Source organism: Apis cerana, linkage group LG2 (assembly GCF_029169275.1).
Source record: "Apis cerana isolate GH-2021 linkage group LG2, AcerK_1.0, whole genome shotgun sequence".
Classification (NCBI taxonomy): Eukaryota; Metazoa; Arthropoda; class Insecta; order Hymenoptera; family Apidae; genus Apis; species Apis cerana.
In genome coordinates, this window is record NC_083853.1 from 5748973 (window position 1) to 5773341 (window position 24369).

The following is a 24369-nucleotide window of genomic DNA, read 5'->3' on the forward strand; positions in this document are numbered from 1 at the left end:
TCGGTTTCTTATACAAGCATCAGCCATTGCTGCGAATTTCGTAAATAAAATCGTCCGTTTCCTGGAAATTGCTAGATTAAAATTCTTCTTCTGGACGAGTCAATGTCAATCGCGCAAACTGCTGTAATAAAAGTTTCGATATCCTCAATCATCACGAAATGATCAGGATGAATGCAAGCTGAAGCCTAGAACTCGCCAACCGGAATTCAGAACCTAATAATTTAATCGACTGACACGAAAGGAAAAATATGATCGTTCTCGAAGGAGGAAAGGTATGAATCACCAGTTCTTTGAAATGTCGAGTCATATATATACTTTTTGTTTCTGAATATGAAAAAGAGGAATGATTCTTAATCTTCGATCGTTTTAATCCTCCACGAGATGCATTTACTTTTAATTGCTGGGTAATTTGCTTATATCGATTGGGGCAATTACGGTTTGCTCGTTTCGTTACAAAAATTTTTGTAATTGTGAATGGAATTCCAGATATCATGCTTTATACTTAAAAGATTTATACTTAATCACGAATATAAATTTCATGCTAAAAGTCGATTCACCTTTTGAAATTCGTTTTTATTGGAATGAAAATTTTAGTTAGTGTGCGATTAAGTCCAGCCATAGGATCCTATCTAAACGCGAATTCTCATTATTCGAATGAAAAATCATGATAGCAGGGAGGGGTAAATTCCTATTACCCGAAGTCCAGTTATGGCAATATTTGTTCCCCAAGTTCGGATAAGTAAATGAAGTTGCAGATATTTTGGAAATAATTGATAAAATCTGTGGAAAATTTAATTTCGGTGTTAATTTGCTCTCCTTCTCCAAACTTCTCGGCTCCCTATCCTTCTAACATTTTTAAAGCAAAAAGGAAACTTTTTTTCGAATATTTTTAAATTACATTAAATTTACAGACACACTAACAGATATGTCGACAATAAAATTTACAAATCTTTTCACAACAAGAATTAATATTCCCAAACTAAAATTTGCAACAAGCTCCCTTGCGATATAATAACAAAGCAATCGAAGGGCAAAAATAAAAACCATTAAAGCGTTATTCCAACCGGATCACAGATCGGCAAAAATCAGAAACGACTTTTCCAAGCGAAATTAAACCTCCTCCTCCTCCTCCCTTCGTTCTAGCTTGGTTTTCACCCGTAATTATATCGTTTTATGCGATGAGTCAGCTCATTACAGATTCGAAGTCGCTCACCGTAAGATGGAAACAGGCGCGAACAAAACGAAACGGTGCGCGTGCACATGCAATAGAGATGGGATTAACACGGTTAATAGCATCAAATTGTAACCATAAAGAATCGCGGAACGTGGGAAGGGGCACGGTGCGCGAGCTGTTTTTGCCGTTTTTAATACGAACGCGTTCGAGGATAGAGCCAACGGATTCGTTGCAAGCCGGATACAAGGGGATAATAATTTTTTTAATTGCCTACCGTCCACTGGACTAATGACTTTTCATTCCCCCTCCCCCAATTAAAACGTACGTTTTAACGCGATATCTTTGGCCGTTTGGCCAGATACGATTATACACCCTTCGGTATGGCGGTATTCGTCGATCCAGACGAAGAGGAAAAGGAGAATTGCGTAATTTTGTTAATCTAATATTTGTCGTCACGGTGGCGATGAGAGGGTAATTAAAAAATGGAAATTTTATGCGAGACGGCGAATTGGTGGATGGGTGTTTGTCTTTGAAGGATTGCATCCTTGGTTGATCGTCATGTTGTTATTATTTTCTTGTTTTTAGAAATTACTCCGCTCTCGGGAGATGGTTGAGAGGAGATAATTTTCTTTATTCTTGGAAAGAAAGGAAAATTGATAGGCGTGCAATTTAAGACGCGATCATTGTATCTTTTCTCTGGAATTATATTCGTTTCGTATCGCGCGTGCACTTATTGCGTATGTGTGTAATGAATATGCGCGCGTGTGCTGGTATACTCAACCTCTTTGAGTTAACTCTGATGACGTTTTAATTACTTCGTGTTTTAAAATCGGGTCATGCTGTATTAACTACGCTGTGTTACCTGCGCTGTTCAAAAAAAGTCTCGAAACACTTAGCCGGCGTGGGATATAACGTATTCGTATTTTGAAATGATATACGGGGAAAATGAAGAAATGTTAGCTTAGGATATTATCAGATCGACGCTTTACACAACTGTGCAACGTAATTATTACTGTTCCTCCTCTCGGCAACATCGATACTTCCATCTCGAGACATCACAGTGATTATCAATTATCAAAAACTGCTTAAAGTAGTCTTAACCAGTGGATACGAATTTATTCGCGTGGAAAAGATTTTTACGATAATTTTTACGTGATCGTAAACACGTTTTTCCTGTAATTTCAACCGAAACCGGTGGAATGGCCGATACCATGAATCTTATCCCAGTCGCCGATTTAACAAGGTAGTCGAGGCCCAGCTTGCATTATTAATCGACCATCGCCGTCCTTTCCATTGCCTCCCCCCTTTCCCCTGTTAAAATTCGTTTCTCGATTTAATTTCGTCACTCGCGAGCCCAATTTATTCTTTAACGAGCGTATCAACGTTGTTGGAGGGAGGGAGGAGAAAAAAAAACAAGGAAAAATGGGGGAAAAAAGGAGAGGAGGGCGAGGAAGGGAGAGGGGAGGGGTGGACGTGTCAGAGTCCGTTGAACAACACCGGATCGTTTGAAATAACACGCTACGGAAGCGTAAATAAATTAAACCGAGCTGCCGCGAGCAAATGTTACACGAACAACCGCGATTCTATGGCAATCAAACAATTTACACGCCTGAATTTACATTGGGATATGCGGTAATCGACGTTAATAATCGAGCATTGAAAATCTCCATCATCATCGTCGCGATTTCGGAGACGCGAAGTTTAAAAAAATATATATATATTCAATATTCCCCAGATAAGTCGATATATAAGTTGATACGATGCATTTCTTACTTTACATTCGATCTCGATTTTATTTTCGTCTAAGTAAATGATAGATCTCGGTTAAAAGAAAAAAATCTCCAAACACCTGATGAATCTCGCCCCTTATAATATCTCTTCTTCCAATCTCTCAATGAGTTAATCAGCTCGCCAAACAATTTACCCACCACGCTCACTTCTCTCTCTCTCTTTCTCTCTGGCTCCTCGGTGGCCGCAAACCAACCGCAGGAAAGAAAGAAAGGGGAAAAGAAAATGGAGCCATCTCGTTCAAGAGACAAAAGTCGATAACGACGAAAGGATCTAACCGATTCCCTTTGTGAAAAAAGGAAAGAAAGAAGAAGATAAAAAATGATAACCATAACGCCGAATCCTCGAGAGCATCTCTGTCGCGGGCCAGCAGTGTCCACTGCGTTTCCATGAAAGGACGCATCGTTTTGCGGTTTACCGATTGCGAGGTGAAACGATCGTCCGCCTAGGAAATAGCCCGGTAAATAGCGCGGATCCCCCCTCGTTAACTCGATTTAATGGCGCGTCGTTAGTGGTGCTGGTGCAGTCGTGGATGACCATTAAAAAAAAAGAAAAAAAGAAAAAACAAAAAAAAGAAAAACGAGTACACACAGGAATTCGGGATACCCGGAATCGTCGAGGCCGCCATAGAGACAGCCAGGTTTCGAAGCTGGAAACTGCTGCTGTTATTGCAGCTGCCTTACCAGGCCATCGTCCGCCTCGCTCGGCCGCAACGATACCTATAAAAGATGATAACGCCTGCGATTGCGGGCGTGTAAATACTCGTGGCCTGTTCGACGATTGTATCAATACTGTGACTGTGTGGTATTCTGGGATTCTGGTTTTTCAGGAGATAGATAGATGGTGTTGGGAGGGGGGTTCTCGATGGATGAATTGACTCGACCCGGTATCGTGATTTCTTGTTGCCGATTGTTGGCAAGACGGATCACTAGGGAAAATTTATGTAAAGTGGTGCGAGTTACTATGTCGAGGAAATTATATAATCGATGTTATATATTCTAATATCGTGGACGGTTTGTATATGACGATGGAAATGGAGGATGTTTTTCTTGGTGCTTTATCGAGATTGATTTCGTGATATATTGGTCTTGTATATAATTGGAAATAATATGGACGTGGGAGGAGATTTGACTAAAATTAATAAGAAATATTTTATGAATAGAGTAGACGATGAACATGTTTCTGCGAAGATTTTTACTATTACTGGTGGGATCGTGAATTTCTTAGACGAGAGCACGTAAGACGAACACGTTTCAATTTAAAATACATAGTCGTCTCACACTTGAAAGATGAAGTTCAGCTTCGTAGGAATATAGGATTCCCTTTTCGTCGTTCCTTTTGTTCCACCATTTCTTTGTTGTTTGCAGTTTTTTTTCTTTCTTTTTCTTCTTTTTTTTTTTTTCAAAGTCTCGGGGAACAGAGGAAGAAGCATTTACAATTTTTATTTGAAACAGCAGTTTGAAGTAGCAGTTTAAAGTCGACTAATATTATCTTCTGCTTTGTGACATCGCTTTTACGTATTCCCTTTGCCTCATCTCTATTGTTTTAATCCTTTCCACGCGTTCGTAACCAGTGAAAAGCAGAAAGATGTTTACTATTTTTTTCTGCTGAAGGAATATTGCTTCGAAAAATAAAATGCGTTTTCTTATTATATATGTATATATAAATTAAAGGAAGTTATAAATAAAATTTTCACAGGTATTTTATATCTTTTATCAAACGATAGAAATTAAGCGCGTATAATTTATAATTTATAAATCAGAAGAATCGAAAAAAGAAACGATCACAAAAGTTGAATCGTGATAATTTGAACCTATTGCGTAAACTTAATTCCGACAATAAGGAAATAAATGATTTCATTCGAGACTCGCTTATTCATTGGAATTTTTTTCAAAGCGAGAGATTCCTTCCAACGAGGATATTTCTTTCGCAATTACGACGCTGCAAAGAATTTCATTTCTACAACAAGATTCTATGATTCGAATAATATAAGAATTACTCTAATATTACGATTTCTCCAATTCACTCCTACAACTCCTATAAATTAATAATTAAAAAGATCACGAATCAAAGATTTCGAACTTCGAATCTATTTTAAAATTTTAAACTCAAGTAAAATTCTTCCCAAACTTCTAAAATAGAACGGAATTCTATTCAGAAAATCAAACCGCCTAGCACACGGTGAACCAAAATATCAATCAGCGATACAATCATTCCCCGTTTAATCAAGCAGGAACCACGGGGCACGCGTACGACGACGAGCCTCGTAGCCAAATGACTCCATATTCAAACAGTAAACCTGCTAGGCCTAGAACCACGCGTGGTTTTCCGCCCGAACGATTTCATATTCGAAACAGGCCAAACAGCAACTGTGCTGTGCAGGCCCCGCGAGAATCGTTGGAGCCTTGTCCACGATCCACGCCTCTCTACAACGCCGATGGGTTTCCCGATGCGTTCGGACTCGCTTGTTGCCGGTCCAGAGCCGGCGTCCCGTTTCGCGAGCGCGTGCTCGTCTCGTGGAACGCGGCTGGACGTGCAGGATCTCGTATCGTACGCGGCGTAGAAACGCATTATGAATATTCAACCGGGGGGGAGGTAGCTGGCATGGCTGCGTTCGAAATCCATTATTCATCGCCGCGGCGGCATCGGTTGCTGCGTTTTCCGCCAGGAGGGGGAGGAGGTTAGGAGAGGGACGGGGGAAAGGGAGTGGACGGAGAGGAGTGAGAAATGGTTGGCAAGAAAAAGAGGCCGAGGAAGAGTGGAGATTAGATGAGAGGAGGGAAGATTGGAGTTGGAAGATTGGAAAGAGGAAGTTGTAAAAAGCGGGAAAGAGTGTCGAAAGAATGAGAAGGAAGAATGATACGGAGGATTGGAGGAGATTGGAGGAGCAGTGGGAAATTGTAAAAAAGAGTAGGAAGAATAGGAGAGAAGATGAAGTATTGGAAAGCGAGAAATGAAAGAATGATGAAAAAAAAGAAGAGCGGAAAATAGGAGAGAAGGATATAAATAAAATATTGAAAGGGAGAAATTAAGGATTAAGAGAAAAAGGGAAGGAGAAAAAAGAAATAATCGAAGGTATATAAAATTATAATTGAAAAGAGAAAAGAGAATTGTTGAATAGCGAGGGTAATACGAGTTATAAATTAAAATATAAGAAAAAGATGAAAGTATATTGAAAAATGACAGAGGAAAGAAAATATACTTCGTATTTTTGTCTGTCCATTTTTCCCCTCTTAACCATGCTTGTTCTTTTCGTGTGCATCTCTTTTGCATCGTCTCGTTTCTCTTCGGGATCCTCACCCTTCCCAGTCGCTGGTTCCTCCGGTTGTTTCGCGTGGTTTTATTCGTTGGCGGAAAGAATGCGCTTCGTTCGGCCTAGTAATCAGTTCGAGGAGGCCAGCTGAAAGGGAGGAGAGGATCGCTTACGCAACAGAACGCCCTGGTCGAATTTTTCGAATTCCTTAGCGCGCGAAATAAACCAGATTTCCGTGGTCGGAATATTCGCTTCCTTTTCCCTTTTCAAGTATAAAATTAATACGTATCTATTAAACTTATTATTTCCAATCGTCTTTCTAATCGAATAAACCTATTCGTTCGTTAAATTTAAATTTTATTCGAATTCTGTTCAAATAAACGAGACAAAAATATCATGTCCAACTATCGCGATAAATCACCTCGTCAAAAAATGCGGCGAATCTTCACATCCGTCACACGTGCGCGATTTTTAAAAAATAATCTACATAATAAATCATCCTCGTAAACAAACAAGCTTTCATCGGGACGCCTAAATCACAGACCCGGATCAACCACCGGTAATTACAACTTAATTATACCGAAAACAACCCCGGTATCTCTCCTCGGTCTCGTTTCACTTCCTCTCGTAAACATTTATCTCGCGAAAAAAAAATAAGGAAGAAAAGAATAATCAAGATACACGTTCCTCTAGGCCGCGAGTTAAGTAGCCAGACAGTTTTCTAGTTACACGCATCCAACCTGTGTGTGCAACTACACCGGTTATCGTTGGTCTGTTGGCGTGTTTTACATGAAATTACGTTCATTATACCCGCGGCGCGTTAAGGGGAAGTATAGCGTGGAAGGGAAATGAAAAATCAGGCGAAGAAGGTAGCTCGAAAGGAACACCCGCTGCGACTTAACTTTGCATCCGTATCAATGCGCCCCCAGGATTGCAGGGTTCGATGCTTCTGATGTTGCATTCTTGTGACACGGAATTCTCCTGGCAAAAACATCCGCGAGGTAGGATTAAAACGTGTTTACAATTAACTCGAGTGAAAAGTTTACTTTTCGATGTAGTTTGCCGGTACCGAGGGATTTTGTCCTTTTTTTTTTTTTTTTATTGGAATGTTTTCGCGGTTGAAAGATTTCTGTTAGAATTTTAGAGAGTGATCGTAAGAGCGTTGCTAACTATTCGAGGCTAGTTGTTGGCTCAAATTATGGTACCTGGTGTTTGAGAGGAATTATATCGCGAAGATTTCTTTTTTGGAAGTTGATATTTTTGATGCGAGGATAATTGTTTGATTAAATAATTTTGGAGAATTGATGTTACGTTAATATAAAAGTTTAAGTATAATAAGTATTTTTTAATGAAGAAAATATTATCTATTTATATGCCAGTTGTATTAATTATGCCGTTCACTTTATAGTGGATTATAGACTTTATATGTTTAACGTAAATATTGATGTTTCGTAAGTCCAATCGATAATTCTATGAAGCACAATAATAGTATATCCTTTCATTACAGCGAGGAGATTGCAATTATTAATGTTCTTTCAACATTCGAATCGTTCTTAATCAATTTATAAAAGATTGTAACGAATCGGAATTGATGAATAAAAAAAAACATGAACATTTATCATTATCATCATTATCCATCATTCTACAGAAAAATGAAATGCCTTCGAGTAATCAATACTTCTTATATTTACATAATTTTAGTTAATAAATCAACAACTTTTTCTTTTTCCATACTTTCTACGTAATTATAATTTATGATAAATTTTTTTCTTACATTACATTTCTTCAAGAAATATTTAATATCCCATCTTCAAGTATCTTTTTTTATGCAATATTAAATATTCATTAGTCATTTTCAGAGATGAGCATATAAGCTTTCTTTTTGCCTTCTCCTTCTTGCTCAAAATGAGTATTTAAACAGATATCTTTACCGTGATATTTCCAATGCTTACTAAACTTTATACATTTCTTTTAATAATGTTCACCGCTCAAATATTTCTTCTTTCTTTTTTCCAAATAAATCTTCCAACTTACACTGTCCTCTTCTTCCCATTTTTCCCCATTAATCAAATTAAAAAAAAAGGATTCACAATTGGATTGCTAAGTAGGCGTTTCGTCTTGTTCTAGGTAAGTTGTGACCGGAGAACCGCGGTGAACGTTTGGATAATATTTCGGCGGTAGAGCTCAGAATGACGTTCAGATGCATGCCAGCCTTTCAGACTCTCGGAGGCGGCGACTGCGGTGCATCCTGGGTAAGTGTGTTACTCTTATGCAACTCGGTTGCCGCAATCCCCACAGTCATAAATCTATCTTTTGTTTCGACCTTTTTTTCGCGCCGATCCCAACAATTCGTATTTTCCCGCCAATTTTCTAATCGACTCTCAGACACGAAGTTGCGAATTTTCAAATGAATTTAAAAAAAAGAAAATCATGTTTCAATATTCCGTATTTTTATCTCGGAGAGAAGGTGTCGGCTATCTTCGCAACGCGAACTTGAGCGATTTGAAAAATTTTAATTCTCCTCTCCCCGTATCTTGGCGGGGATCAATGAAAACTTTATTTTTCCCCGTGTTGCATGTTTGCTCATTTGTCTACCTATCTCGAGAGTACATCGTTCGACACGGCACGTTAACTTTTGTCCGTGGCACGTTTCCTGATTTCATTGTCGGCCAGCATGATCCCTGTTTAATTTGAACAAGAAAGCGATCTCTTTTCTCGATTAGTCGCTCGCTTGAACAGTAACTCAAATTCATTGAGATTCGAGTATCAACTCGAAAGAATATAAATAAGAGAATGAGAAGAACATAACGTGGATATTATCTCACGTAGAATCGTTGAACGTGAACGTGTCCATGATATCTTACGTTGTAATCACGTAAGAAGGAAACGATGATTTATACTTATTTTTTCCCTTGATCATCGTTTAATGGAAAAATTGATGGAAACGTTAAGTTAAATGGTAAGTTTAATATATATATATATATACATGTAATAATCATATTCACGGAACGTAATGGAAAAATAGACACGATTGTATTATTGTGTATGAAAGATAGAATTTGTATTTCTTTTTTTTAAACATATATCCTGTTAATTTTTTTTTCAAATTTTCTTATAAATTTTATCTTCATTTATTGCATACGTCCGAATCCATATCGTGCCGTTAAATCTTTGATCCAGTTTTTTTTCTGGAAAACAATAAAAGCGAACGTGCAATATTTTGTTAATAATAAAATAATACATTTAAATTTTCTATGAACAATATCAAAAATTCAGTCGCTGGTGTTACGTCTCCTCTCTGGGCTCGTGCAATAAAGATTTCTATTTCGTTAAAACGAAAGAGTTATATTCAAGAGTTAAACGAAAATCACGTTTCTTAAAGCACAAATCTCTGCAAACGGATAAGAAAAATTAAGAGAATTTGCGACCCAGCACGCGTTAAATAATTTCCACGAGGCTAAAACCACCGCCGTTGCTCTTCGTACGGAAACGAGTCTCGGCCGCCATTATATTTGCCGGCAAACCTGATAATTAATTCAACGAATTTAAACCATTGTAGGAAGAAACGGTAACGTGAGAGAAAGATTCAATTAAAGGTACAATGCTCCTTTTGCTATCTTTATTCATTTATTCTTGTAGAGCGAAATTATAGCACACGTGATCGTCGATCGATGAAATTTGTTGTACAAATTCGAAGAATGCGTAAATTTTTTTATCGTGCAAATTTGTTCATCCAAGTCCAAGATTCTGTTTATTCGATTCAATTCTATCCACGTAATATGCGTGGAAATTTTTCAAAGAATCCGAGAAAACTGCTAGTCTAGTTGTTGCACGTTGAATGGGAATAAAGTAAATTGTAGTAACAAGCTTCTTTTCATTAAGTTTACTTTACGCGGGAGGAAGTTTTTGTTACTTACCTGTTCGAGAAGAAATTGCCAAGATTTTTTCCCTTGTAAAATAAAACTTTAAAACTTGGAAAGTTTCTATTGGATTCCTGATGGATGCTTGTTAAATCAGAAATTAATTTCTTTAAAATATAGAGATAAATCTTTTAAAAAAAAAGAGAAAGAAATTATTAAATTGGTTGTTTAAAACGTTGTATTTAAATCATTGTGTTGGTATAAGATTTAATTAAAAAGATTGTAATAATCGCCAATCTATTTATATTGCATAAGAGAGATTCAGATTAGATAGCGCAGATTATTAAAATAATTACTGTTCGTTATCTATAGTATATGATCGAAGTGTAAAATTTTTACGCAATTTAATATTGAATATCGATCATTTTTGAATAGAAGACATATCGGTGGATCAAAGATGTAATACGATCTACAACATTAATACAAATTAATGTTCTCGATTTCGACAATAGTTTTCGTGACGACTGTGAAATTCAAGAAAACGTAATCACAACGGATTATCAATTGATAGTCGTGAAGTGTAATAGCAGTAATCGTCCCAATCCATTACTGAATTTCGTGCTTTGCTGAACACTGATTATCATTCATTCGACATTCAATCCTGCCAATCTAATTTACGTATAATTTTCAATGCAAAATTGATTGCAGTAAAAGGTTTGGTATTTGGAAATTGGAAATTTTGTTTTTTGGAAAAAATTAAAAAAAAAAAATATCGCAAGAGAGCAATTTCTCATTTTATCGTTTATGGAGCATGAATTATTAACATTACTCGAATAATAAATATATTATCAAAATTATTATTTATCTTATTTGAGGAATTCTTTGAATTTCTCAATATATTCATAATTTATCTACATATTCATTATCTATTTTTTTTATAATCGATATTAATTTACAAAGTATACAATATTGCAATTTGAAAGGGATAAAGTTCAGTTCTCAACGATCGATTCGAAAAAAAATTTCAAAAGAATTGTTCGATAATCGCGATAATTGCAAAAATTTATTATATATCTGGAAAGGAAAAGAGGAAGCAGGAATGAAATAAAATAAAATCAACGAACGAATATTCTCTTAATTCTTTCTAAAAACTTTCGTAAAGTACAATTCTCTAGCGAACGAAAATCCTCGATTTCAAAGGAAGCTTCTATATATTTTATAGAAATCGGCAACGAATTAGAATACAAAGTGGAGGATCGAACGGTCATCGCGGGGCGGGATTCACGGAATTAGAGAAACGAGGTTGGCAGAAGCCATTTGCCGCGGATAATAAACGCGATAGAAAGCCGCCTTAATGCGGCTGCGCAGTTGTTGAAGTTTGTGCGGCACGACCTAAGGATTCAAACCTACCTTCTTATTCTCATTCCGTTGTTATTACTTTGTTTCCTTTCTCCCCTCTTTCCGAGCCGAGTAAATAACTCCTCGTCGTTTACTCACCCTACCCCCGAGTTTATAATGTAGATTATCTTATTTGCTTGTTGAGACTCGTTTCAAGTCCGAAGTCCGAGTTTCTTGGTTACTGGAAAAGCGGAGGAAAATCGTCCGCCTCCTCCGTCGTGAAATCTACGGATTTATGAATGAATGAAAGAAGGGAAAAAAAGGTATGCCTCGCAGTGGAAAAATAATCAGTGGTTGTATTATTAATTTATTTCATATTTTTTCGGTTTACTATAGCGATTGTGTCGTTCCTTTTTGTAGGTATCATTTCGTGATCGTAGTTTGCAGACGATTCAATCCCGATCCTTTAAAAAGATTTTAAAAAAAGAAACTCGAAAAGAAGCTTGAGAAGATTTTTCTCAAAACGAGCCTTTAAATGTAATAACAAATCTTACTTGATTGAAAATTTAAAAGAACATATTATTTATAATCTTATATTTCACATATTTATTTATTCAGCAAAATTTTCATGAATATAATTTCCTTTTGAACGGATAATCATTTATTCCACGTAAATGCAGAATTCTTCATCAATTAAACCTTACCTTCAAATCGTTGTCAACTCGACAAACATTTGCACAAAAGTTGGGGAATCAAAAATAAAATAATCGGCTCGATCGAAATTCCCGTTCCACCTGCGCACTTTTCCCAAGAATTCGCCCAGCACCATTTGCCACGATCCACCAGTCGGTTCCATCCGTTTCTAGCCATTCGATCCGGCCGACGAATCGCGCTTAGCGCTGCACCTTGCAATTACGCGGAAAGGCGGTCCACCCACTCCGCGACTCCGCTCGTTGCATCGTACGGTAACAGGCCTCCTCCAACCGTCTCCCCTCCTCCTCCCCCTCCCCCTCCTCCCTTTCATTATTAATTATCGGGTCGCCAGTGTGTTATTAGTGCACTAGGAGAAACCGGCCGCCTCGCGGCGCGACTCAATCCGAGGAGGAGGAAGGAAGCGGGCAAACGCTTAAACCGACGATGATAAATAACGACGTGGCGGTGGTACACGCGCACGTATAATCTGCTCGACGGCCTGAGTTCCTGAGTGACACGCGGTTGTAATTACTATTATCAATTAGCGAATGGCAGGGGAGATTTATGAATTGAGAATAAAGGCTGCCGTCGAAGATCATTTGATATCTTCTCCGCTTCTTCCCCGTCTGTGGGTTTTATGAATCGAGGCCTCTTTCAGCTTCTTTTTTCTTTTCTCTCTCTCTCTCTCTCTCTCGCCCTCTTTGGCTTTCTCGAAACGTTCCAGGAATTTTTATTGTTTATATAAACGTTTTAGGGAGAAATAAATATTCTGACTCGTGATAAATTTATATCGAAATGCATTGCAAAGCGTATTTCTAAATTGGTTGCGTGTAAACTCGTGTCCGATGCGCAAGGATAATTAAAATTAGAAAAAAAGGGAAAGGAAAGGAAAGAAGAGGAGACGCGGAAGCAGAAGCGAAGTCGCAGATAGTTTCTCTTCTAATTATTAGCCGGTTAATTAATGCCGCGTAATTAAAACGGCGTTGAAAAATGGCGCGCGAATCGGCGCGGCCCGCGTTTAACCTCGCGCCGTTCGTTTTTCCTCCCACGAACGAGCGAGTCCATTTATTTCTACGCGGTAATCCACGACAATGCGCGGATCGGTCGATCTACGACAAGCGAAACAAAGCGTGTTGGGGGTTGTGGATGGCGCGCGTGCAAGCCGCAGACCGCTTCTTGGCAAACGAGATCCGCGCCGGAGACCCCGAGGGGCGGCGAGTATTTCACCAGAATTTACGTTGCGTTTCACGCTGCTAATGCCGCCGTGGTATAATTATAATTAGCGGGCTACGCCCTTCACACCGCCCCCTTCGCCTGGATACCTGACGCGCGCGTATCCTTCACCTTGATGTCCAGCTCGATGGCCATCGTGCTTTGGGGCGGTTCTCCCCGCGGCCTTGGATTTTCTTTCGACATTAGACGAATTTTGGCGATCGAATTTCTTTCTTTTCTTCTTTAAAATAGAGTTTACGTTGAATTGGATGGTGGTGTGATGGTTTTTGAGGAAAATGAAAAGGTTTTAATATCGTGAAGAATGAATATTTCTACGCGATACATTTTTCCTGGATATTTGTACGTAGATGGCGGCCATTGTATCGGCTATTTTGAAGAGAAATATTTCAAACTGAATTTGACGGACAACAATATATGCACATTTGTGGGACAAATATTGTAATTTTTTTTTTTTTTTACAATTTTTGAGTCTGGAAAAGAAATATACAGATACTAAATCGGATTACATATCGTAGAATTGCAAATTTGCAACCACGCATACAGTACTCGAGTGAAACATATTTTCCCCCAGAAACTTTTTGTAAAAAATTATTCACTTCGCATTGTTTCAAGTTCAATAACATTATTGCACGTTGTAATTCCGGTAGTTTAAACTCATCCCTTCGTACCAAATGGAAAATAGAACGAAGTTTATTTCAAAATTAAATAAAAAAAGAAAGAAGAAGACTCCCAAAATTTTCCTCCATCTTCATCTTCCACCTCTCACCTTTGCCCAACAACGAAAATACCTCCAATGAAATAGAAATCCATCCAATGTTGTTATTTCAAACAAAGGCACAACTCTATAGAATCTTCTTCGATCTTCAACCCTCCCCCTCGAGCCCAACCCTTCGTTAGAAACTCCCCATCATGCCTAATCGAGATTTTCCTTTGCAAACTCCTCCTCGAATCGAAGATCCTATCCGTAACGAAACCGTAGCCTATCGAAATATTCCAATCTCCCCTTAAATACCAAACCAAGAATCGAATCACGCCCAGAAAGCGCTCGTCCGTCGTCCCATGGAGGAGGGGGTCCCGTATACTCGAATAGATCTCGATCGAAGAGAAAAAAAGAGAAAAGAAGAGGAGGAAGGAAAAGAGGAGGAAGATGCGAAACGAGCATCGCCTTGTCCGCCACTTATAGCGCGGCGCGATCAGCGCGAAGTTTCCATGGGCGAGCGTTTTGCACGGCATGACACCGGCCAATCGCGCGAAATTACGATGGAGAGGCCGACGGAAACGGAGGGAATGGATGGAAAAAGGAGAGGGAGAGGAAGGCGAAAGATATGGTGCGGCAAAAGGGGGTGAGAGAGGGGAGGCGAGGGAGAAGGAGAAGTTGGCGGGCAAAGGGAAGAAAAGGGAGGAAGGGGGGGAAAAAAAGAGAAGAGAAAGAGAATGGTGCGCGTGCCTCGGGGCTAAGTCTTGGGCCTCGCGTGCCCAGGCATGGCCTCGTCTCACTCTCGAGCGTTCGCGGTCAGAGGTCATCATCGAGCACGAGCCACCTTCGGGTTCTCAACCTCCCCTCGGTGTTGCCAACGCCGGTATAAAACTGCCTCATTAAAGGCGCTCGCGAATTCCGAGCGTGCCTCGAATTCGGGACGAACCTGGGCCCTCGATTTTATGCGGGATTTTATCATCCTATCTTTTCTTCTCCTTCTCCTCGTTTCTCTTTTGAAAAATTTTGGTTTTATCATTTTTTTCTTTTTTTTTCTATTGATTTTAGGACTCTGCTCTTTTTGACGGAGCTTTTTATTTCGAAGAATGATACTGTGATTAATTCGGATGATTGTTGGCTCACTTTTGATATTCGAGGGTAAAGATATTGGTGATACTTTTTTATCTATTATTATTGCACGTGAATCAAAAGTGATTGATTTCACTATTCCTGAAGACTATTGTTCGAATTCATTTTTATTTCAATTCTGTCATTTTTAACGTAAAAATTTAGTTTATAATTAAAAAAAATTACTATATATACGTTATCGATCATAAAGATATATTTGGCCAACCAGTTAGGATAACCAGTTAAAATACCATTATATAAACAAATTATACGCTACATTCTTCGTCCACATTATTCGATCCACTCAATGTTTCTCCGCATCGCTATAAGAAACGCAGCTCATAATCGAAGCATTTAAACCCCCATACGCGGGAAACCCGTTTTAAATCCGCCCTAATCAAATGTAAAACATCGAACTGGATGCGATCATGCTATGTGTTCTATTCCATGTGTTTGCATACAACGTCCAACGTTCCTCCACGAACCGTTTCAATAAACTATCACGTAAGAGCAATAATTACGAATCGACGCGCACGAACCGACCGATCGTGCATTAAGATGATCGGTAAGAGGCGACGCATGACGGTCATTAACAAAAATCTCGTCCACGGGGGATCACCGAGTCATTCATTTCCTTTAATAACTATAAATTATGGGTTATCTGTGGGGCCGGGTTTCGTGACCGGCAAGTCCTATGAATTTTCATCGTGAGCGTGGCTGGCACCCCCGTGTGTAACCTTGTCTATCTGATGCGCGCGATTAAATCGCGTTTGCCGATGGACACACGGGGAAAAAGGTACACGAGAATCTAGAAAAAAAGAGAGAGTCGAAGAGAGAAAGAGAAGGTGGTGAAGAATAAAAGAAAGTGGATGGATACGCGTACGGTTGTCGAGCAAAGCGGATTTTTCTAAGATAGTGTGTCGGCTTGTAATCAGGCTAAGTGGCCTGTTTCACGTTTTAATGCCGTAAACACCGTCCAACCTCGGCCAACGTATCGATTTGAGAAACGATCGCGCGTTTTAAGCTCGAAAGCAGAATGTGTGTATAGGATGCGGCTAGTTTTTCTATAGAGTTTAACGGGATCGGTCTTAAATCATACACTTTGGACCGATCATTATTGGAATCAGTTACGTTTTAATAGGGGGGATATTTATTACCGTCAGCTCTAGCTGGATATTCTTCTCTTTATATTCAACTCTATTTTTCTTCTTTTTTTTTTTTTTTTTAGACCAATTAGTCGGCTAAACATATGACGGCATCCGAAACCGGTTCCCACGTGGCGTATGAATTTTAAAGGATAATTATTTTCCGCCTCTAAGTGAGAGATAGCGTTATGGGGGAAGAAGGGATTTGGAAGCGTAGGAGGGAAACCTTTGCTTAATAATGATTGTGGAAAGAATGATTGAGAAAGTATAGAAAGATTTAGATGGTTTGGGAAAGGTAGATTGGTGTTTAATTTACAAGATAAATTGAGAAACAGTTAGTTTGATTTATGGGAGTTTAAAGAATTGAGAGAGTCTAGTAACTTTTGTATATTGGTATTTCTGGGAAAGTGTCTATCGTGATTTGTAACTATGCTCTTCAGATAATTCAGGAAACGTGGGTAATAGTAGAGACCTATAATCACGGAGAAAGTGCAAAAATAGACCTGTTATCTTATAAGAAATTATACCCTATATTCTGATCCGAATATTCGAATAATGATAGAATCTTATTATTCGAATATTCAAATGTTTGTAATTCGCATTTCAAAATTCAAATTTTGATATTTTTTCCATATTCAAAATATGGTATAATTAATATATTATAAATATATGAAGATATATTTATATTGGAATTTAATAAAACGATCTTTTTTTGTTTAATTTTAGTTTCTAGAACAATGATTCGAATATAATTCTAAATCATTGTTCTAATAATCGTGGAAGATCATGAAATTGTCCGATTAATTACACAATTCGTAATGCGAGATATAAAATTTTACAAAATAACAGATCTAGGTATTTTGTATCTTGATTATATCTATCCTGTAAGTCCTAGTTTCAGAAGCTCTTCGGATACAATCGCAGAAGCCGGTAAATGGAGTCGGTAAGCAAGATATCTGCTGTTAGTTGAGAGGATAACGAGAGATTGTATATTCTTCATTTTCTCAGTAGATGGTTGTAGTATATATTTCTGTATCAAAATGCGCGAGATATGAAATGCGAGAGTTTGAAGATATTAATTTTAAATATACCTATACATATTAAATGCGGATGTGTATTTCAACATCATATCAAACAATTGCTCGTTAGCATTCTTTCTCATTTTGAATAATTAGTGGTGTGATTTTATTTTTATTTATCGCACAATAATATGTGTGGAACGAAACATAATTCTATGATAAAATGTATATTTTGGCAAAAGTTTTATTTTTATTTAAAATAATTAAGGATATCACTTTATCACTTTCATTAATTATTTCCATAAACTTATATATCCAATATAAATAATTCTTTAAATTAAAATTACCTGTATACACGTTACATTCTTTTTCCATGCAAAGATTAAACACAGAATTAACAAAACTCTAATCATTACAAGCACAAAGGGAGGTACAAGCCAGGTGCCGAGATTGTCGATCGAATCGTTATCGAGTAACGTCCACGAGGAATATGCAAGCTCATCGTAGAAAACGGCCAATTGTCGGCGGCAATATACGTGTGACGGATAGGTTTTGAGATTTACAAGAAGATATCGAGTTGTTCCTTTTCCTTCGCAGAAGGAAGAAACATCTAAAGACATTTTCTTACCGTTAACCCGATAGGATCTCCTTATTGATAGAGTCCGCGAGGAATTTTTAATTAGCCCGGAGCACGTCGATTAAATCTTGTCGAGTAATTACGAGCCGGCCCCTTCAAGTTATCTCGTAACTGTGCCCGCTATCGTGCAATTTCTTGCTTTCGTTTCGCGATACCACGTTCCAATTTTTATTTCGATTCGACGACACTCGTGAATTTCTTTTATTATGCGATTAATAATTATATTGAAGTTGAGGGAAACTTCTTTAAGGATTGTGAATTCGAGTGAGCATATTTCTTAATTTTTGATTCTTAGTAGAGTATTTAGATACCTAATATTTTGATTTTAGTTTATTTTTTCAAATTTAGAATTACATATTTTTGGTTCTGTATTCTTAAATTTTTCGATATTTTAAATTCTGTAAAATTTAAGATAATATCTCACCAATTCCATTTTACAATAATTATTTCTTCGAATATTAGTTTTGATTAGTTTATCAGAGAATTTTCAAAAAAATAAAATATTAAAAGTGGAGGAAGGCAATATGAGAAATATTCGTATTATACGAGTGAAGAGAGATATGATTCAAATCAAAGTTAACTTTTAATTAATCGCAAATGCATCGATTACTTTCACTCAGAGTTTCCCTTGATAATTATTATTTTATATAAGTGCAATCATCAGCCCAGATTGGAATCACATTGTATTACCAATGTGAAAGTGTTCACGACTCGGCGATAACAGATATAATTTTGCTGAGAACGCTCTATGGTTCTTTACCAGTTTTGTCGTTTCATTCCTTCTTAGTTCGGTCTTTTATTTACAGTAATTCCTTTCATTCCTTTTAAAGTTTCTTTTTTTTCTTTTCTTTTATTACGAAATAATAATACGTAACACGTAATTGGTAACTTATACTAATTTCTGTTTCAAATTGTAACATAAAAGTAAATTAAAAAGTAAATACCGCAAATATTTCTTTAATTGTTTAATATTGCTCGATAAAAAAATTAATTCTGAAATAAATTTTCAATTTATTTTTCCATTCATATTATTAAAATAACTTAAACTATTATTGTATTGCGATATTTTTTTCTGTTGCATTATTAAAACAGAAAATTAAAATTTCTAATCTTGGATTCAAATAAATATTTTAACGCAACTTTTTACAGTGTTTTGCGATCAAGGTGTAAGGAATGATCCAAGTTCGATAATAAGAATATAATAATATCAATGACGTGCATCCTTCAAGCTCATCCTCCTAGACTTGTAATCAAAGAGACTTGATTTGCAATTAATGACTTCTTCGTTGATGATTCTTGATGATCTTCGACGGTCGGTTCTTTCGGCCTATTAATGAATGTGTCTCGATTCATGACTCAAGATTTACGACCTTCTCTCCACCGTTCTGTTTCATGCAACGCAAGAACAATGTGTCTTTCTGTTTCATTTTTATTGCCACTCGAAAAATATAAAATGAATCGGTCTTTGTACAGTTTATAACTTGATTGCAGCCTTTGATACTTTTATTCGACAAAATAATGTTCAACGTAATTAAAAGTAGGATAATTGAAAATAAATAATGTTAAATTATATTTATCACATATTATTATTAAAGTCAACGTATCAAGATATCAATTTTCAATCCTCAATGAACTCAAAATTCAAAGAGTATTCAATTTCTGTCTATTGAAAGACTTTCAATATTTGAAATTTCTGAAAAAATTATTATACATATATATTCAATAATTTGACAAATTTAAAAACAGATGAAATTTATACAAATTTCAACGGAATAAGGATTAATTTAAGCATAGCTAACATTTCACATCCGATCGATCTATAAAAACGATTCGACCTGGGATGAGAAACATCTCGATTGATCGAGAAGAAGAAAAGAACAACGACGAATAAATTAATCCTGGTTCGGTGAACACGATCTCTTTTCGCGTTGTCACTTCTGTTGTCGGTCTTGGATCTCAAAAGGAGTACGCGCGATCAAATATCTCACGTGTGGCGTGTCAGCCGGTTAGAAAGTTCGCTCGATCCTCGAAAATGTCCCTCATGCATTAATCATTGTCTGGCTCGCGCGATTCTCTAACAACACCGTTCGATTTCAATGAGTGTGCACACACATACCCGGCAACAAGGTGGAAGAGCTAGAATGGAGGACAAGATTGATATATAGGTTTCTGTGCTAGGATCTAGTATATCGTTGCTGATGAATAAATTTCTTCCCTTCCTTAAGTTTTATTTAAAATAGAAAAAGAAAGAAAAATAGAATTCTTCTATATTGGGAAGGGATTTAAATTTAATCATTCGAAAAACAAATGGAGAAAAATAGGGAATGGCCATATCGATATTGTTGATTTGAAATTGTCAACTCAAGATACAAAATAAAAATATTGGAAGTTTATAAAGAAATAGCCCATTCTATTATTTTGAGTTACTGCGAATTTAAATTATTTTATTCCTGTATGTATTTCGAATAACTAATTTTTGAAAACTAAAAATATTGTAAAAATAATTTACACTTAAAAATGTCATCGTTGAAGCTCGGCCATTGGAAAAAACAGCCAAATCGGACGGAATAAACGCTAGAATTCGATCAAACTCGATCAATCACGCGCGGCACGATCGTCGTTATTACAATGGGAAAATATATACGGGAAGATATAATTTATCTTCGTTGGCGCAATTACCGTATGGTTGTTTAAACGATGAATCGAAATAGCGACGATCGCGATTCAGACGATGGGAATAAAACGTCGGTTACAAAAGAAGCTCGCAGCATTTCCATCCCGAAGCTTTGCCATTCATTCACGGAGTTATCGCGACGTATCCGTGCCGGAGAAAAGAAACGTGAAAGCAATTAGGGCATCGTCGAGATGAAATCTGCGTGTGAATTGACGGTGCCGCGTTGATGAAGTCGCCTTGCCTCGGGATCGATGCGAATAAAAATTAAGCCGAGAATAAAGTTTGACGTTGACCGGCGAGCTATCTTAATCGCACAATCTCGTTACTTGATTTTAAATCAATTTCGTCGCGGGTACTTTTAATGGAAAATAAAATGAAAATTTTCTTCTTATAAAAGTTTTTATTATATATATATACTTTTTTTTTTTAGATTTACGTCTTGTCTTGTTATCTTTATTCGATTATTTCAGTTTATATCTTACCAAACTGCTTTCAAGTATCATTAATTCTTCAAATTTTGATTTTTTTTTTTTCGTTGTTGTTTCCTTATCGCGAATTTCATTTTTGATACGTGAAAAATATTCATACAAGAGATGTTTTAATTTTAATTTTAATAAGAATTTTTTTTATGATCGATAAAGCATGTCGACGAGTGAATGGTTATATAAAATATGACACGGAATAATTTGTTCCTGGCACTTATCTCGTTGATATACAACGTATGGGAAAATTAATGCGTTGTAAAAATTAAATGCATTAGCATTAAACATTTCAGAAAAGTATGAAAATTATTGTGTACCCACGAAGAAATTTTGTTTGGCTGAATATAATATTTCTAAATTTATAATTTTTTTTTTGCTATTTTACATGTGATTCTATTATCGTCGATTGCGAAAAGTGCACGATGATTAAACGAAAGATAAGAATTTTCATCAGACTTTTTCACAAGTCTTTTTCAATTCACAATTTTGGATCAATTTTAATAATTAATTATCAAATCAATTAAGTGAATCTTTCGACTTAACCTTTGAAATAGAAAGCTGGCAACGTGATTGCCAGTGATGCTTTCACTGCACAAATTAACACAGTAACACTATCAATCAAACTAATGAATTTGTTTGATTATGTTCTTAGCCACGTGCAAATACATATAAATCATCTTACTTACCCCAGCACGAACACTTCAATTGTTTGAAAAAGTAAACTTCAGAAAACGTTCAGACCCTCCAAAGATATTCCATGAATATCATATCAACGTCTCATCAAAGAATAAATTTTGTACATCTGTTTCATAGAGCAATAAAACGATCATAATGCTCTCGAAAGACAAAAGAATAATCGAGGATAAACTGATCGGCACACCAGGTCGAAATTAAAAGCCTGGAAAGAAGATTTGCTCTGGACACGAAACGATGTAATTTGCTGTGTCATTGAAGACCATTGCTCTGATCATCAACCATGATAAAATTCTAAACGATTGCGTGTAACGTGACTCGCCTAACTTCTAATTATACAATGTATGCTGCGTCCGTGCGAAATCTTTAAAAGTTTGTGTACAATGTACACAAGTTCGAGCGTATTTTAATATTCGTCTTGTAATTCTTCCTTGAACGGATTGCGTTTCAAACGATCCGTTATCGTTCAATGCATAACTAATTTGTCACATAAAGTATCTTTTATTAATATATATATATATAATAATAATAATTTCATAATTGATAATAATCTTTTCAAATAAATAATTTTAAGTACTAGAAATTACCAATTTTTATTTTTTCAATTTCAATGTATATATTCAACTGTAATTTCTAAAACGATTTGAAGTTAATTGCTTGAATCACGATTATGGAAAAATATAATATTCACTTTTATGCGATTGGTTCCCGGGAGTAAAGGCGTATAATTCAAAGAAGCGACTCCATCGCGTGTACGCACGTTCCGTCAACGATCGTCTCGCACGATCCTGCCAACAATTACCGATTTGCTCAATTTTTTCGCGACGTCTAGCACGATTTCCCCAGCCGGATGTTACAGTGTGAAACAGTACTGAGTAGTAAAATGATAGGGGTGGTGAAAATGAAAGGATAGACGGATGTCGCGTCGTGGATGCAACGATTTTAAACCGATTTATTCGACCCCCATCCAAGCAGAGCTTGAAATTAACGTGGAAAAATTGATTCGTAATTTAATTCCCATTGATCAAAAATTCTCTTATTTCATCTGTAAAATCTAATAGTTCTCGGATAGATGTAATTCTTGTTCATAAATTTTGTAAAATTTTTCTTACTTGCTCAATGTTGCACGTGTCGATGATTTGTTTCCTTGACTCGTTATCACTGATTATTATTCGTAATACGTGGTATGAAATATCGCGTAAATATCGGGCGAAAGAGAGAGATTATTTTTTAAGTAAAGTTTGCACAACAGTTTGTACGTGTATATTCATTTTCGATGTAACTAATTGCAGTTTAGTTGTAAAAAGATCAATTTGTGTGTCTAAGATTTAGTGTTTGCTAGATATATAAAGAATTATCTTTATATATAATTAACGACCGATAAACGTATAAACATTTTCAAAAAGTATAATAATAAATCAGTATTATATTCACTCTTCAATATATTCAATTACGAATTCAAATAAAAATCACGAATCAGACACGATCGGACATTTACAATCCAATTTTTCATTTTGTCGAGGAAATATATATCCTTACGTAGATCTCTAAGATCGTGATTTAACAATTTCGCATTGGACGAGGCATAATTTATCGATTTTTTTCGTCAAATAACCTATCATCGCATTAAATATACGTAAGCGATAATCGAAAATATACTAATTTCTTCTAATTTCTACTTGTCCCAATTTTCTCTGAACATGCTCGTTAATTTCCAAGACACGGAAGGAACACGGCGAACCAAAACTTCCATTATCGCCTCATTCTCGGTCGAAGAGGATCCTTCCACATTTGCTTCCGGAATCCATTCCACTTCCGGGGAAACGGACGACTTTCTCGAGACGGGGCGTCGCCGCCGCGTTCCCTCTCCCTCCCCTACTCCCACCGCGACATTTTTTCGAATCTCTCGAAGCGGGCAGACGGGGAAAAAGTCTAACGTTGCTCGAACCCGTTTGCCCTAGATGCCCGCTCGCCACTCGCGCGCGTGCACGCACGCAGACACGCGTTATGAACGGAGGAACAAGGTGCGTTGGTCACTGGGGCGTTGACCTGGCTGGACCAAAGGAGCACGAGCGGAATCTCGCCTCTGCCTCCGGAGGATGAGCGGCCAAGGAGCCTCCGTTTTTTCCTCCTCCTCCTCCTCCTTCTTCTCCCGTTGTCCTCTCGTGTTCCAAGCTTTCGAGTATCCCTTTCTGGGGACATTTATCAGCAAGGCGATTACGCGAGGAGAATCGTTGGAAGGAACGAAAAGAGAAATGTTTTCGTTTACTTTTGTTTAAGGTTCAAGTTTCCAAATATTATTATTGAATTTCGATTATTTTCAATATCAGAGAAGTTTAATTTTCTTGTTCCCTGATAAAAAAAAGGGAAAAACGTCGCGAGTGAACATCTCCTCGACGAGAGAAGAGCAGCTTCTTTCCCTCCCCCCGAAAGAGAGTAGAATCGAAGATGTAGAATCAGCATCGCGTGTTCGCCTCGTATCGGGATAGGCTCGTGCGCTCGCCTTTATAGAGCATAATTTCCTTCTCCACGATTCGCGGGGATCGGAGGAAAAAAGA

At 37.1% G+C, this 24369-nt stretch overlaps 1 protein-coding gene and 1 long non-coding RNA gene across 10 annotated transcripts in view; one reads left to right on the forward strand and one right to left on the reverse strand.

Moving 5' to 3' along the window:
- The window catches only part of LOC107994245 (transcription factor AP-2-epsilon), a 236105-nt gene that overhangs the window by 94755 nt on the left and 116981 nt on the right, over window positions 1-24369 (forward strand). For 4 of the 9 annotated variants that reach the window (XM_062071883.1, XM_062071885.1, XM_062071886.1 and 1 more), the window contains one exon: window positions 8343-8467. The exons of 3 other annotated variants lie outside the window; for them this stretch is intronic. In XM_062071883.1, coding sequence (XP_061927867.1) covers window positions 8405-8467 — 63 coding nt within the window. In that variant the 5' untranslated portion in view covers window positions 8343-8404. The remainder of the gene's footprint in view (window positions 1-8342; window positions 8468-24369) is intronic. 2 more of the 9 variants (XM_062071888.1, XM_062071889.1) reach the window with 1 other exon arrangement.
- On the reverse strand, window positions 11197-12329 carry LOC133665719 (uncharacterized). The gene is made up of 2 exons (XR_009828966.1): window positions 12118-12329; window positions 11197-11698 (listed from the first exon to the last, which is right to left on the reverse strand). It is a non-coding gene; the product is annotated as an uncharacterized LOC133665719 (long non-coding RNA).